The sequence below is a fragment of the Cyanistes caeruleus genome, chromosome 2 (genome assembly GCF_971803275.1).
Source record: "Cyanistes caeruleus chromosome 2, bCyaCae1.hap1.1, whole genome shotgun sequence".
In the NCBI taxonomy this organism is placed as follows: domain Eukaryota; kingdom Metazoa; phylum Chordata; class Aves; order Passeriformes; family Paridae; genus Cyanistes; species Cyanistes caeruleus.
The window spans coordinates 90955831-90969893 of NC_141702.1; the positions used below are offsets into that span (position 1 = coordinate 90955831).

The 14063-nt window shown below is 42.0% G+C and overlaps 1 protein-coding gene across 17 annotated transcripts in view; it reads left to right on the plus strand.

The window, feature by feature from the left end:
• Nucleotides 1-14063, plus strand: part of TTC7A (tetratricopeptide repeat domain 7A) — a 218041-nt gene that overhangs the window by 46771 nt on the left and 157207 nt on the right. For 15 of the 17 annotated variants that reach the window (XR_015281084.1, XM_086869304.1, XM_086869308.1 and 12 more), the window contains 2 exons: nucleotides 2190-2327; nucleotides 2721-2804. The exons of the other annotated variants lie outside the window; for them this stretch is intronic. Coding sequence is in view for 14 of the 15 variants with exons in the window: in XM_086869304.1 (XP_086725430.1) it covers nucleotides 2190-2327; nucleotides 2721-2804 (222 nt within the window). In the remaining variant the exon portion in view is untranslated. The remainder of the gene's footprint in view (nucleotides 1-2189; nucleotides 2328-2720; nucleotides 2805-14063) is intronic. 17 annotated transcript variants of the gene reach the window in all.

Consider the following 14063-nt stretch of genomic DNA (forward strand, 5'->3'; position numbering starts at 1 on the left):
TTGAAAGCTTGAACAAAATCAGCAGATTTATGCCCTTCTTAGAAAGAATGTTCATCATGCCTATGTATATGTTGCATTTAACTGCTGTCTGCTTGGATAAAGTATGATATACAGAATATGTTCAGTATGACTGCAATTTTAGAATATTGCATCCTTGTAATATGCCCTATATTCGTACTTTTGCAGGACTGGGGTGTGTTCTTCATTCTAGTACCAGTATCTGGCAAAATGTGATGGACAGTCATAGGTTCTGATTAATTTTCTATCTCTGCTAATGCATCCACTTGAAAATCATAGCTTGGTACTTGATGGATACCCCAGAAAGCATCAGGCTATAGCTGACTGCAATGGGAGGTTGTTGACGAGATTACGGAGCATCCCAGCGCTATCTCAGTAGCTGTTTGCTACAGACATTGTCTTAACAATGTAACTGGTGCAGAAAAACTGTTAATGCTATTGTATATAGGTGAGAGTGTTCTCTTGGCAATAAGGATCATACAGTATATGGCTTTACTTAACTCCTTTTTTCCTTTTAAGGTAGCAGTCTTATATTAAATCCAAACAGAGCTTAAACATGTATTTATTTTATTATTGTTTTTTTTTATTTCTGCTAATAAAGGTAGACAAGCTATGCCTCTGTATGCTGGTTGCAAAATTTTTAAAACTGGTTTCATTCTGTCATGCATTCTATTGTTCTGAACTATTTTTTTTAATCAGGAATTATGTCTTTTGCTGTAGCGTGAAAAAGAAAAATGCCTTTGTGGGTGCAGGAGTTGGTGTAAGTTTATTAGTGCAAACAATGGATTGGGTCTGATATGTCAGCTTGCCTTTAACTGCAGTCACCATTTAGTTCTTGGTTGAGATTGTGTTAGTTGTCAGTAATTGTGTTTGCAGGCTCGGCTGGAGGCTGTGATGAAGAGTGCTTGGAACTGGGGCATTGCACAGATAAAATCATGATGAAACAGCTGCAGCTTAATCACAATGAAATCCAAGGGCTTTCAGGGCTGCATATTCTAGAAATTTTTATTACGCTTAATTCCCATGTTTAACCTTGTAAAGGAAAAAAAAAATCTCACAATTAGAAAGAAATAGATGTAGGATTATAGTTGTATTGTAAAATAAATCTCATAACCTTCCTGTTTCAAGGAGAGAACATTTTGTTTGTCTTCACTCAAGGTGAAATTGCTGGCAATTTTCTTAATTTTTCTGAGACCTGTGTGTCTGATGTTGCACCCCTTTCAGCTGGGTAGCCCAGGGCAGTGTGTCTGTGCTATCAGGTGGTGCTCAGGCTCCGTGCATCCAGCACTGCCTCTCCCAGAGGCTGGGCAGTGTGGGTGAGGCCCTCTATGTCTGGAAAACAGAGGCACTTTTCCATTTACTCTGGAATTGTAATCTCCCTCTTTCTGCTCAGAAAAGCGCAAAGGGCTGGGATTTTGAGGTAAAAGCTGAGTCTGTGGCATGTGGTATTTTTGAACATCCTCAGAAATTGCTGAACTGATCGTTTTCTGTCAAAAGTAATGTTTCTTCCTGATCTAGGGACAGCAGTGTACTGATATATTAGCAAAATTAATATATTTTTAAAAAAATTTGCTATTAAGTTGCCCAAACCTTTAATTGCTTTAAGTTGATGGCAGGCAAATCTGATTACTTAGGGAACCTGCTCATATTAAAAAATGAAAGCTAAGTAGCAGAAAAGAACAATAAAAATGGATGCTACTGTGAGGAAATCTAATTTAGACACTGAAGATAAATTATCAACCTTGGAACCAGTTACAACAGTTGCAGGCAATTGAGGTAATAAGGAAGATGCTTTAAGGATGGCCTTGCACTTCTAATTACTGAGAAAATAAGGAAGATGGTTTAAGGATGGCCTTGAATTTCTAATTATTGAGGAAATGGAATGTGGTAGGTTTTACTCATAATGCTCTAATTCTGTGACAAAAATCCAAATAAAATATGTGTAGCAGTTCCTTCCTGTAGATACAGCTATCTTCTTGAGTTTGCTTCATATGGGTAGAAAACACCTCTGTGGAAATACCTTCCTTATGTTGGGATAAACTTTTAAAAGAAAAAAAACTTGAGATGATTTTAAACAATGCTGTGAGTGATGATGGTTGTAGCTTCCTATGGAGGAGTCAATTTTGTTTTGCTCCCTTGGTTTCTGATGCCTCACTTGTGTGTGTGCCCAGGCGAACCGGGACGCAGTGATCAGCCGAGCTCCAGAGCAGCAGGATGACCGAGCCGTCAGTCTTCGGGATGCTTCTGCAGTCTATGATCTCCTCAGCATCACGCTGGGCAGAAGAGGGCAGTATGTGATGCTGTCTGAGGTACCTTCCTCGGCCTCTGCCCCTCCAAACACGCTGGCAAAGCCCCTCTTTGTGGTGGCTTGTTGGGAAGGGTGAAAAAGGTGTGTGCTAGTTAGCAGAAACAGCTACAGAGCTATGGCTGCACAGGCCAGAAATGCACACAGACCTCTTTGAGACATTAATGTAATTAATATGTGGGCACTTGAACTAAGTGTCTGCCTTTTGAAGTGATGGTGTGCACTAGCAAGTCCCATTAGCTGAGAAGTATAAATGGTGTCGTTAAAAAAAAAAAAAAATCTCCTGGGCCCCCAGGGCCACAACAGATTATTTCCTGACCCAAGCAGCAATCTTGACAAAAGGTGTAAGGAGGAAAATAAATAAAGTCTGATAGTCCTTTCATAATTTCTTTCTCAGTGCTTGGAGAGAGCCATGAAGTTTGCATTTGATGAATTTCACCTCTGGTACCAGCTTGCCCTGTCCATGGTAGCATGTGGAAAGGTAAGGTTCAAACCAGGCTCCGAAAGGGCACATTTTCCTCTGAAAGAGTGGATCTGGATTACATGTTTGAATGTGTAGTCATGTGTGTTGTGGGAGTCGGTGCCGCCAGGCAGCTCTGAAAGGACAATGCTCTCATTTTAGTCTCTGATTGCATTTTGTGGTGAGGGGTGTACATTTGGTATTGAGTGCTGTTCTTTCTGTTTTGCGTTTTTTTCTCATTACCAAGGAGAAAAATGGATTTTGTGCATAGCTGTGGGTTGAAAAACACTGTACAGCTGTCCATGTCTGCAGGTTCAACATAAATGGGCTTAGTATAAGAAAGAACTGATGTCTAAAACTGCCATCAGTTCATTCTGTGTCTCTGATAGAGGGCAGTTGACTTATGCTGTGGCTTCTCCATCTGTTAAAAGAAATGTAAATGTTTTTTCATAGAGAAGTTGTAAGGTTTAATATTTTTAAAGTGCTTGGTGCAAAACATGCTCTAGAAGAAGAAACAATGTGAATGTTAGCATGGTCATGTGTTTCAGCATAAGTGTTTTTTTTCTAAAATTAGTATTAATGGTATTTGTGAAAGTGATCAGTAAACCACTGAGATGGCTGAAATGTGGTTGTGAAAAGTAGGCAAAGGCAACAGGAGCTTTTCTTTAGTAGTCTTAAAAGAGTGGACTTCCTGTAGAAAATGTAGATGGTACAAGATTTAGCCAGTTGATTCTGGAGTCCCCACCTACACGTTTGGAAAATATGAGCAAATAGATGCTGTACGGTAGTGGACCGCTTAATATGGTCCCATATTCTGTGCCCATGGAGTGTACAGGAGTCAATGTGGACCTGAGTGAAGACCACCAGCTAACACTCGTTTGCCAAATTTCAGCTACTCCAACCTTTCACTGCTATAAGTGGAAACAGTGGCCTTGGCATGGAAATAACAGATGAATCTATGGTTTTGCAGAGAAATTATATTGTGAGGTATAAGTGGCTCCAAAGCTTGGAAGATGTCTGAAGGAATTCTTTTGCTTCTGTGAGCATATGCAAAGCCTTACCTTGGAAGACTGTCTGCTGTTAAGCATTCTGCTTCAAAAAATGGTAGAACAATGAAAGTCTTAATAAAGAGCATAAGATATGACTAAGAATATAGTAAGCAGTACTATGGAAAGACTGAAATAATTTTTTTCACTTTAAACAGGAGGGAAATAAAGTCTGAGAGAAACAGGTCTTCAAGAGCTCTTAAAAGGACAGGTTAATCTTGTTTGTGGTGGTTATGACAAGACATGATAGGATCTAACTGCAACAACACAAGTTCATGTTTCTTATTAAGAGGCAAAAAAATAAGGATAGTGGAACATTGGAAAAAGAGAGCCCTGTGGAGATTGTGTGGAGCCTAAATCATTTGGGATCTGTGGAACACCCTAGGCAAATCAGTAGAGACCTTTCTGTGAGGCACCTGACCTGTCTTCTGTGGGACCTTGCAAATTGTGTTCTGGGACTCCATCATTGTCTCCTTTTTAAATATAACAGATCTGGCTGATTTATGAAATGCCAAAGCTTTGGCAATGCTTATTAGATTGGCAGGGAGCTGAACAGAGATCTTTCGTCATAAAGAGCCTCATAGATTCCTACAGAAGTTCAGTGCAGGCATTTCAAAATCCAACTCCAAGCTTGAAAATAATGGCTAGACTCAATCATGTAAAAGGAAACCTGAAGCTACTCCTGGAATACTTAAACAATGAGCTTGGTGCCATGGTACTAATACCTTGCACTGACCTTTGTCAAGTGGGGGCATACATGTCATGTCTATCTCACCTTGGAATTCAGCTGGAGTTAGCATAGCCCTGCCCTCTGTATCTTTGCAAATCCTTTAGGTCCTGATCCCTTGATACTGAAGACAACAATGATACACAGGCCATGATAGGAAAGCACAGAATCTTACCATGAACATGGAATTTGTCTGAGAACCTTATTAGCTTTACAAGTTGTATTATCTGGTTTTCAACAGCAGACAATGCTGTGGCTCTAGTAATCTGCTGGAGAGCAAATCAAGATTTTTAACTGCTGATGTTTGAGAATGAGTGTATGCAAAGAATAACTGTGCTTCAGTCTTAGGTTATCATGGAGAAGTGGGGCCTGATCTTTAGCTTCTAACAACTTGCATGGCAACTCCATTCTTCTCCATTCAGTGTTTGCATACTTCTTCACCTTCCCTACATTTACAGAATATTTGGTACTTGGATACTTGTGTTGCACATTTTTATTTTTTTTGTCTCTGTAGCTGTCCCGTCTTTTCAGATTTTCAATTTATCTTGGTTTGGAAGACAGGTGTCTGCTAGGGAGGGCAGGAGCCTCCCCTGGAATGAAAATGTAGACCCTCCCTCCGAATTACTATAATTCTGAAATCAAGGGGCTCTCAGGCAGAGATCTGGGGATAGGAATAACAGTTCTTTACTAGTATGTACAACAAGGCAAACAAACAACAATAACTACAGCGTTAATAACAGAACAGAACCAGGGACCCCGTGACAGCTTTCTCGGCCAAGATGGGAAGGGATGGAGGAGAGGTTTTGCTTCACAAACCCCCTCGGGCAGGCAGTCCCGGTGCTCCTGCCAAGACTCTGAGGAGCACTCAGCTGGAACAGCAGGGATGAGCTGAGATCCTGGGCCGGTGGCTGAGATGTATCAGCAGCTCCGCGGCGGTGGCTGGCACTGCCACACGTCCCAGCAGGACAGGGGGTGAGAGGCCCACAAACAAAGAAGGAAGAAGGAGAAGAAGCAGCACCTCCATCTGGGTGATGGTGAAATTCCCTTCTCTCCACAGCAACAGCTCCCAGGGAGCATCTCACTCTCTAGCCCGAGAAACCAGCCAGCCCTCAGCTGTCCCTGCCCTCCCACCTGGGCCCAGCCAAAACTCCCTGTGTTTCTCAAGCATCAATCAGGTTTCCCCAAAACTAATGGGCAAAAAAATCCCCCAGGTGAGACGGAACAAAAGGAAGGACACCCAACCCCCAAAAAAGTACATCATGTCTTTTTGTCCGTACCTTAAATATTTACAAGGTAAAATGTCCTGATCTTGCCTATTGATGTAAAAGGCGCTAAATGTTCTGAGTCCTTTGTGGGTCAGAGGGAATTCCCTTACCCAGCAATCCCATCTGTGCAGTATTTCACTTCTAATCCCAAAGTATTCCCTGAAGATTCCCATCATACACTCTGCAATGCGTCATCTTGCTAATGGGACATGTGGCATACATTTTTATATTGCTTTGTAGCTTGATAGCAGGATAGATTTTATTTAAAAGCAAGTGCTCCAGAATAGCAGAAAGAAATGATGAGAAAACAGTGTGGTCAGTCTTGACTGCAGAATGCAGAGTACACTTGAATTTTTATAGGTGAACATCTATTTTCACCTGTCTCAGTCACAGCCAATTCATGATCTCATTTCTTGGTAATGCAACCTCACATCCTGCAGCATTACTTGTTCTGCAGTACAGCAAATTGTGCTCATAAGTCCTGGGCACCACAGGAGTAGTTTTATCAACCTGTAAATGCTGGAAACTTTGGTTTCTCTTTTTTTTAAACTTGTTTTTAGGATTTTCAACTCTGACCTTCTTAAAAGTGCCATTAAATCCTATTTTACCCTCTATTCTACTCAAATTCTATTATACTCAAATTCAGTATTCTACACTGAATTTGACTAGAGTTATGTTTAATTTGTATATTCAGATTGTCAATCAAGTCAAGTTTCTTCTTCCAGCAAAAAAATTGCCAAATGGTGATTGTCATTTTCACAAGTGATCCGTCTGAATGTCAAGCCAGCCACCTTGGCTCATGACCACACATAGGCTTGAGTTTACACATTATTCTGAAAAGCACGTGTCTTAACAAAAATAGGCATATCACTTCAATGAGGCCTAAAACACTGTGAATGAAAACACTCAGGGAAGCATAACCTTCCTGTCTGTCTTTTATCTGCTTAAGTGCTGGAAATAATGGAGTGACAGCATTTTCACTTTTCCTGTGTTTCTCAGCAACTTGCATAATGAGAAAGATGATGTGGTCTAGTTGTTTTTTAACCCATTTTTTGGAATGCCTTTTATATTGAGCTGTATATTCACTGAACAAGAGAGGCATGTATATCTAAATGACAAAAATCTACCATTACATTTGATATATTTCTGTAGGCAAATTTAGATGGGAAGGGAAAGGAAATGCTGGGAAAACTTAGACAATGGCAAAGACATGGTGAGAGATGTATTGTGTCACCGAGTGCAGTTCTGATAGGCCAAAGGGATTTAAATCATTCTAATGCAGCAGCCCTGTTCTTGTAGTGCTGTGAACGCTGAATTCTTCACAGATGCTTTAAGTTGCTTCTGCTGGTCATAACCTTGGCTATGTAATAATATGAGCTAGAGGCTGAGTATGCATCGCAGGTCCCTGTCTCTGCTGCTGTCTGTGGACAGGCTGGAGTTTGAGTGACGAGTGGTGTGATAGCTGGATGCCATCTGACAGAGTCCTCAGGCAGTGAGATGAGCCATTGTCCTGCTGCCAGAGTAAAACCAGTGTAGACAGTTGCATCTGCTCATCTGGTGACCAGTGTTGAGTAGCATGGGGAAAGAAAGGATTAAACTCTCTTTTAAAGAGTGGACAAGACTTTGTGATTTTTGCAGCAGTGAGGAGAGAGAGCTGCTTAGGGTAGATTTGTTCTCCGCTGCTGCTTTCCTGCTAAAGAGTTTTCCCTGGAGGTAGTGGAGGTTACCCTGCAGACTAGGGTAACTCTCCCAAAATTTCTGAAGTTGGAGGCAAAATTATTATAGTGTCTAGATGATGTATTACAAGATGTAATACATCTTCTAATGTATTAGAAGGGATGTGTAATAGGGTCCTTGTGCACTCACAAGCATTTCCTGGGCCTTGGACCAGCTGGATCAGTTACACATTCCTTTCTCAGATTTCTGTCCCCTTCCGCACCTCACATCCTCACACACGACCTAACCTGGGTGTCCCAAAATGTTGCTGAAGCTCACTGGGAGTGGAGACTCAGAAGTGCATCGTGAGTAGGCTCTAGCTTACAGTACTTAAGAAAGTCTCCTAGATCTGCATTGTGAGTGTTAAAATAGACGCCTTGGTCAATGTGAAGCAATGTTGGTGCCTGTCTGCTGCCTACCACGCAAGGAGACAAGATTTGTGTTAAATGACACTGATTTGTCATTTTCCTAAGGGTAGTGAGGGAGAGATTCTTTAAGGATACCTGTGAAATTGTTCTGTGAACACTGAGTCTGTGTATTCTGAAAGTGATGGGTGCCAATAATTGAGCCATTCAACTCTCATGAGTCTTCAAGTACAGTGGATGTTAATTGTTGCTAGTGTATGCAGTGCATGGAAACATTTTCACACTCATGTTTAACGTCTTTGCCTGGAAAAAAACCCACAACACAACTTGGTTAGTGAGTGAAGAGCTTTAGGGTGTGTGTTTCTTGAGAGGAGTGTGTAGTAATATAGCCTTAGGCCAGCTGAAGCAAGGCTGGAATATCTGCTAGGAAAGGATAATCTGCTTTTACCCCTCAGTTGTGTACTGAGGGGCTGAAGTGCCTCAAGTGTGAATAAAGGAAGAGTTTGGGAACAACTGAAGGATCTGTGGGGAAAAGCCTCTATGAGAGCTCAGTGGAGCTGGAAGCAGGTAGCTGGAGGCAAGGACTATGCTCAGCAGGCCGTCTACTGGGATTGCTCATGGTGGTTATGTGTTCTTTTGGTACCTGCCACAAAGCTCTCCAGTCCTGCAGAACATGACCAGCTCAGTGCTTGCCTTGAAGATAGCAATTGTGTAACTTCAGAAATAGCTGCATTGTTGCTGACCCTCCCCAGACCCCTCTAGCCCTTGCTGAGGGGACCACAGCAACAATGGTCAGCATTGCCATATAGATGGTAAGCTTTGCAGTACGGGATGTAAACTCCAAGCATGTTACCTTGCAAAATGAGGCAGATAAAGCTGCTTTCAGCTACGCAAAATGCTCCTTTCTGCTCTTACCTTGTGTTTGTTCCTTTTTAAGGCAACGGGGAAGTAAAAATCATGAATCTCTACCTGAATCGTTTTCTTAATCATGTAATGCTTCAGGAGGTGTCTGGTGTTATACAAGGGGAAGTAATTGAATCCATCTTCTCATCTGTCATTCAGCTGTGTTTCTGAGGGGCTAAGCTCCAGCTCTTCCCAGAGCTAGTCTTGCAGTGTCACTGTGCTCCCTTTGGCTGCTCAGTAATTGGAGATAGTGCAGTCATGCCCAAAGCTTGTGCTGGCAGCATTTTTAAGGTTTTGAAACTAGTCTTACACAGACATGAACTCTGATTTTGGAGCCCTTTGCAAGTTGCTGATATACACTGGTCATAGCCAAATAATGACAGTCTAACATCTGAGCTGCTCCTATCTGTGCTGTACCCAAAAAAAAGGAATCCCTCCTCTTATTTAAACAGTGGAGCAAAAGCAGATGTCTCTAAGTGCTTCAAAGAGCTCCAAGTTTGACTCAGCCATGCCTGTATAGCCAACATACAGCTTTCCAGAACGTTAGAAGGAAAGTTAAAAATATATTTAATACATAATTCTGCAGCAACAGTAGACAAATTTTATGACTTAGGCTGTTCCTTCTGTTGGTATCCTAGCAAAAGCTAAGGCTGGTTGCTGGGGAGCTGGCATAAAAAAAAAAGTACATTTCTCTTTGTACTGCAGGCAGGAACCTTGGGAGCAGCAGAGGCCTCAGATGGCTCCTTAAATAGCATTGCTGGGGAATGGAAGTTAAAATATTGAACATTCATTGGTTAAAGATCCTGTTACGAAGGTCAGGTATCTTAGGAATATTCAATAGTTTGGTTTCCTTTGGTGCAAAGGAAAGATTAGAAGGGAGTTTGCCTGTGTGCTGTAAATAGTACAAAAAATGGAAATTTCCTAAGATGCCTGACTGTTGAGCAGAATACCTAGGCTATCTAATTGCCTTCAGGCTTAACTCTCTTTTCTTGACAGAAAGTGTGAAGTGAGGTGTTTGTCACATTAGCAAGTACAAATGTGTACTTACAGATCTTAGAATGTAAGAGGTGCTTTTAAGAGGGAGTATTTGAAGCTGCTTAACTCCAGTGCTCTAGTTTGATAAACAAAAGGTAAAAGAAAAGGGAGATAATCAGAGAAATAAATGCAGTAGGGGAATAATGTTCATGCTGAGATTCATAGAAATCTCTAAATTCGGTGGAAAGCTAACAGCAAAACTACTGATTCCAGAGCTTTCAATTGCTTCCTTATTCTGTCACCTTTCTATGTCAAGGTCATTTATATCTAAACGTGTCATTTAGAAGCCCAGGACACAGGGAATAATAATTCTTGCGTTGAAATGAAAGGATTCTTCCACTTCCCCATAATCTCTTTGAAATAGTGCAGTTTTTAGACAGGATGATGTAAGAAATACAGCAGCACTAGTTGTGGAAATTCATTAGTGTACTAAACTGACAGGTAATTTGGGAATGAGGCTGTCTACCAACTGACCATCTTGAGGAACATTTTTTCTTCTGGCTGAAAAGTAGCAAAGAAGCAAAAAACTGGGGAGGTTTTTGGAACCTGTGCAGGAGAAGAGCAACTGTTCTGGCATGTCAAAGTCTATCAGGCGTGATTTACTGTCTGGAATTTATTCTTCCTTTTACTTACATCTTTTATGTGTTTTCTTTTATCTTCTAAATATGAAGTGACTCTCTAACTTGCTTCTTTGGTTGCTTTGGTATGGTGAGATTGCAAAGGAAGAGAAAGAATGGAAATTGTGTTGGAGTAATCTAGGAAAAGTGGCATTTGGGCAGCATCTATGGGTTTACCATAACTGATGGCAAATTCTCTCGAGCCATTTGGAAAATGAAGAAAATTAACTGCATGATGTTCTTGGTTCTCTTCTGCTCATGTGGAATCTTTGAGGAGTATGCTTCCATGCTTCGTTATTGAATTAGTAAATGGGGAGTGGGAGTTGTGTTCTGTGTTCGGATAGTTGTTTTTCTTTGCATTTTACTCCCTTACAGGATTCAAAACGATGGCTGCCATAATTACATAGGGGAAGGTGTCCTCTCCATCCTTCTTCTTCCACAATAGCTTCCTTGTGATTCCTTGCCCTAGATGAGAGGCCAAATGAGACCTAGTTTTCTGAAGTCCTTGGGAACTGGTTGTAGTGCAGGCATTATAATCCAGCAATTAGCAAGTTAAATAGAAACAGCATAAATCCTGTCTTGAATTATTATGTGAGCTCCTCTGAAGCGCAGAATCATGAGTGGGATGCATGTACTCACTTGGAATTTGACTTCTGTTCTTCTCAAAACATGCCTCACCAATAAATCAAATTATTATTGCCTTGCAGTGAATTTCACAAGCAATGTGCTTTGCTGCCTGATCCACCCACACTAAATGAAAGAATATGTACATTTTAATTACCAGATTATTTCAGTGTTGTCTAAACACTGTTTCATATTAAACATTTTTACAAACCAGTGATATCTGTATTCAATAATGAGTGCTTGATATTTTTTCCCTGCCTCATAATGTCTGTAATTAGTATCTTTAAGAAACCTTGATATTACATGTCATGCCAGTCTCCCCTAAGTAAGGTCACTGTGGGAGTGGGATATTATTTCTCCTGTCATTCCTTGACTAATGTTTTCATTATCTATAGAAAATATCTGCTGAGTGAATTTTTCAAGGTGAAATTATATAATACCTCCTGAATTTTTAAAATGCAGCTGGGGAGAAAGGCTTCATGTCACCCTGTTTCTAAAACCACTTCTCCATGTGTTTAGTTGCAAATTTTATGAACCGCTTTAAAATGACATAACTTTGTAAATGTTTTAGGAGCAGCGTGGAAACTGACTTTTGCTCTGTAAATCCATGTTCAGAAGCTCTTGAGTGCATATGTAACAAAGTGATTTGACACCTGAAGTGTTTGAGTGCAGGTACAATGTAGGACCTTGTCCTGTGCAGCATTCAGTAGTCACTGCTTTGCAGTGGCCTCCTGAACAGTCTTGGGACAGGACAGACATGGCAAGGTCTCTGTAGTTTGAGGGTAGTGTTGGCTTGTCCTGCAGACTGGGAGGAAGCAGAATTCAAGAGGAACTGGCAATGAGTGGATTTTGTCACTTCTCTTCTGGTGTAGGTTCTACATCTGTGGCCCAAATTAGGACAGGCCTGTCACTGCTTTGGTTTGTGCTAGTACTGGTTCTGCTTACCCACAGGAGAGCTGCCACCAGTTCCCAGGTGCCTTCTGCTTTTCCTGTAGTTGCAGTGCTGGTGGGGAGCTGAGAAATGACCACTGGGTTGAGCTTGTGTCTGGTTATGCAAGCGTTAGCTCTGGACAGTGTATGGCCTTTTACATATCTGGCCTTTGTAGTTCAGTTTTGCATGATGAGGTGACATGGGTCGGTAGGGTTCAGCTGAAGATATACTGGCTGCCACAGTGCATATTGTCCTGCTGTCACGTTTATTTGTTTTCTGGAAGCACCTGTGGTGCTGGAGTTATAGGTAGGAGGGCAAGAAGATGATACCCAGCCTAGATCCCTTATGGGGTTATGCTTGGATTTCCAATACATCCATCATGCTGCTGGGAATACCAGCTGCTTTCAGTGCATTTTGCAAGAGAGAGGAATAAGGTGCCACTAAAACCCGAGACACCACTTGTTCTGACCAAAGAGGTGTCAGGGAGGTTCATTCTGAGGGGGGCTAGTCACCTTACGGCAACAGAGCACAGCAGTGTATTTCTTCCTGTGCCTCAGGGTCAAATTACACATCTTTATTTCTGAGAGGGATGAAGTAATGGTTCAAGCTGTAGGACAAAGTTTATTTATTTCCATCCTTGGTCTGAAACAAGCTTCCTTCTGGCTTTAGGCAAATAGTGCGTTTTGAATTTTAAATTAATAAATGTTTCCTCTCTTATACTGATCATGCCTGATGAGCTGCATGAGTGGGAGCAACCTGAAGAATATAGGGTGTACTGCTGCTCTTGTTCAGACCCCAAGGCAGGTACCCAAGCTTTTCAAGCAGGAGGATTTGCTCCCTGCTGCATCAGTTATGAAACCCTTCTTTGCCGTAACGTGGGCATGGCTGGTGCACATCTGGTTTTCCATTTTTCCAGGTTCCCTTCCAAGCAAATGCCTAATTAAGCTAAGTAAGGTCCACTAAGAAGTGGACCTTTAGTTCTGTGGAGGAAAGAGCTGGCAGGCACAGCTCACTTTGATGTGGTGTGAGGGAGGAAAAGTGCTGATGGTCAGGGGAAATGTGAAGCTGTGTTGCTGCAGGGGATTGCAGCAGTCACCAGACCTGGTGTGGGTCTGCCCTATGTGGGTCAGAGTTCTGGCAGGGAGAGCCCCCTGGGGGTCAGGAGGAGATGCCCAGTACCCGATGAGAATTGCAGATCATTTGACTTCACCAGCTTCTGTTGCTGCTCTTCTGTAATATAGAAAGGCCATGACTATTTAATGTGCTTCTATGCAGGAACATTATGCCTTGGGACTGTGTGGAAGACTTTGTGAGGAAACAGGCATGCAAGGAGAAATTCCAAGAGAATAAAACTTCCTCTTGAGCTTAAGCATGAGGAAATTTGAGTGAGTCAGGATCAGTAGTGAGGAAGGTTTAAATGTAAGACAAACTGTAGTGTAGCAGTGGGAGAACAAAGTTTCACGGAACCCCTTATGCATGTGAAGGAGATCCCTTTGTTGCAGAAATCAGCCTCCTTTTATACTTTTAATTTCCACCAGACATAAATGAAACCAAACCGAAGTCAAGCAGACGTTAACAGAAGAAGGGCACCCATTGGCTGGCTCAGTTGCAGTGCCACTGTCCATGTGTCCTATCACCCAATCAGCTTCCTGCTCACACGCTGTTTGCACATTCCTCCAGCCAATCACAATCTCACTTCCAGCTGTCACTCAGCCGCCTCTGTCCTCGCTCCTGACTGCCTCACCCCACAGCTGACGTCCAGCCATTCAGCCTGCAGCTGGGCCTTCCCACAGGGCCTTCCGCTGAGCATAAGCCTTAGCAACTTTAACAATTATAACCCCATATCCCACACTGTGGTTCAGGTGGAATGGGCTGAGAGATTCTGGTAGGACAACTCCTGTCACCATCTTACTGTCTGACATGGCCTTCTCATCACTGCCTCAGACCAGTTTTCTTCATTCCCCTTTAAGGCATCTGAAATGTGGCAGCCGTGAATGTATGCTGTAAAACAGAAGTGTTTGCAGAGCACATTGGATCAAAAAGGCTATGCA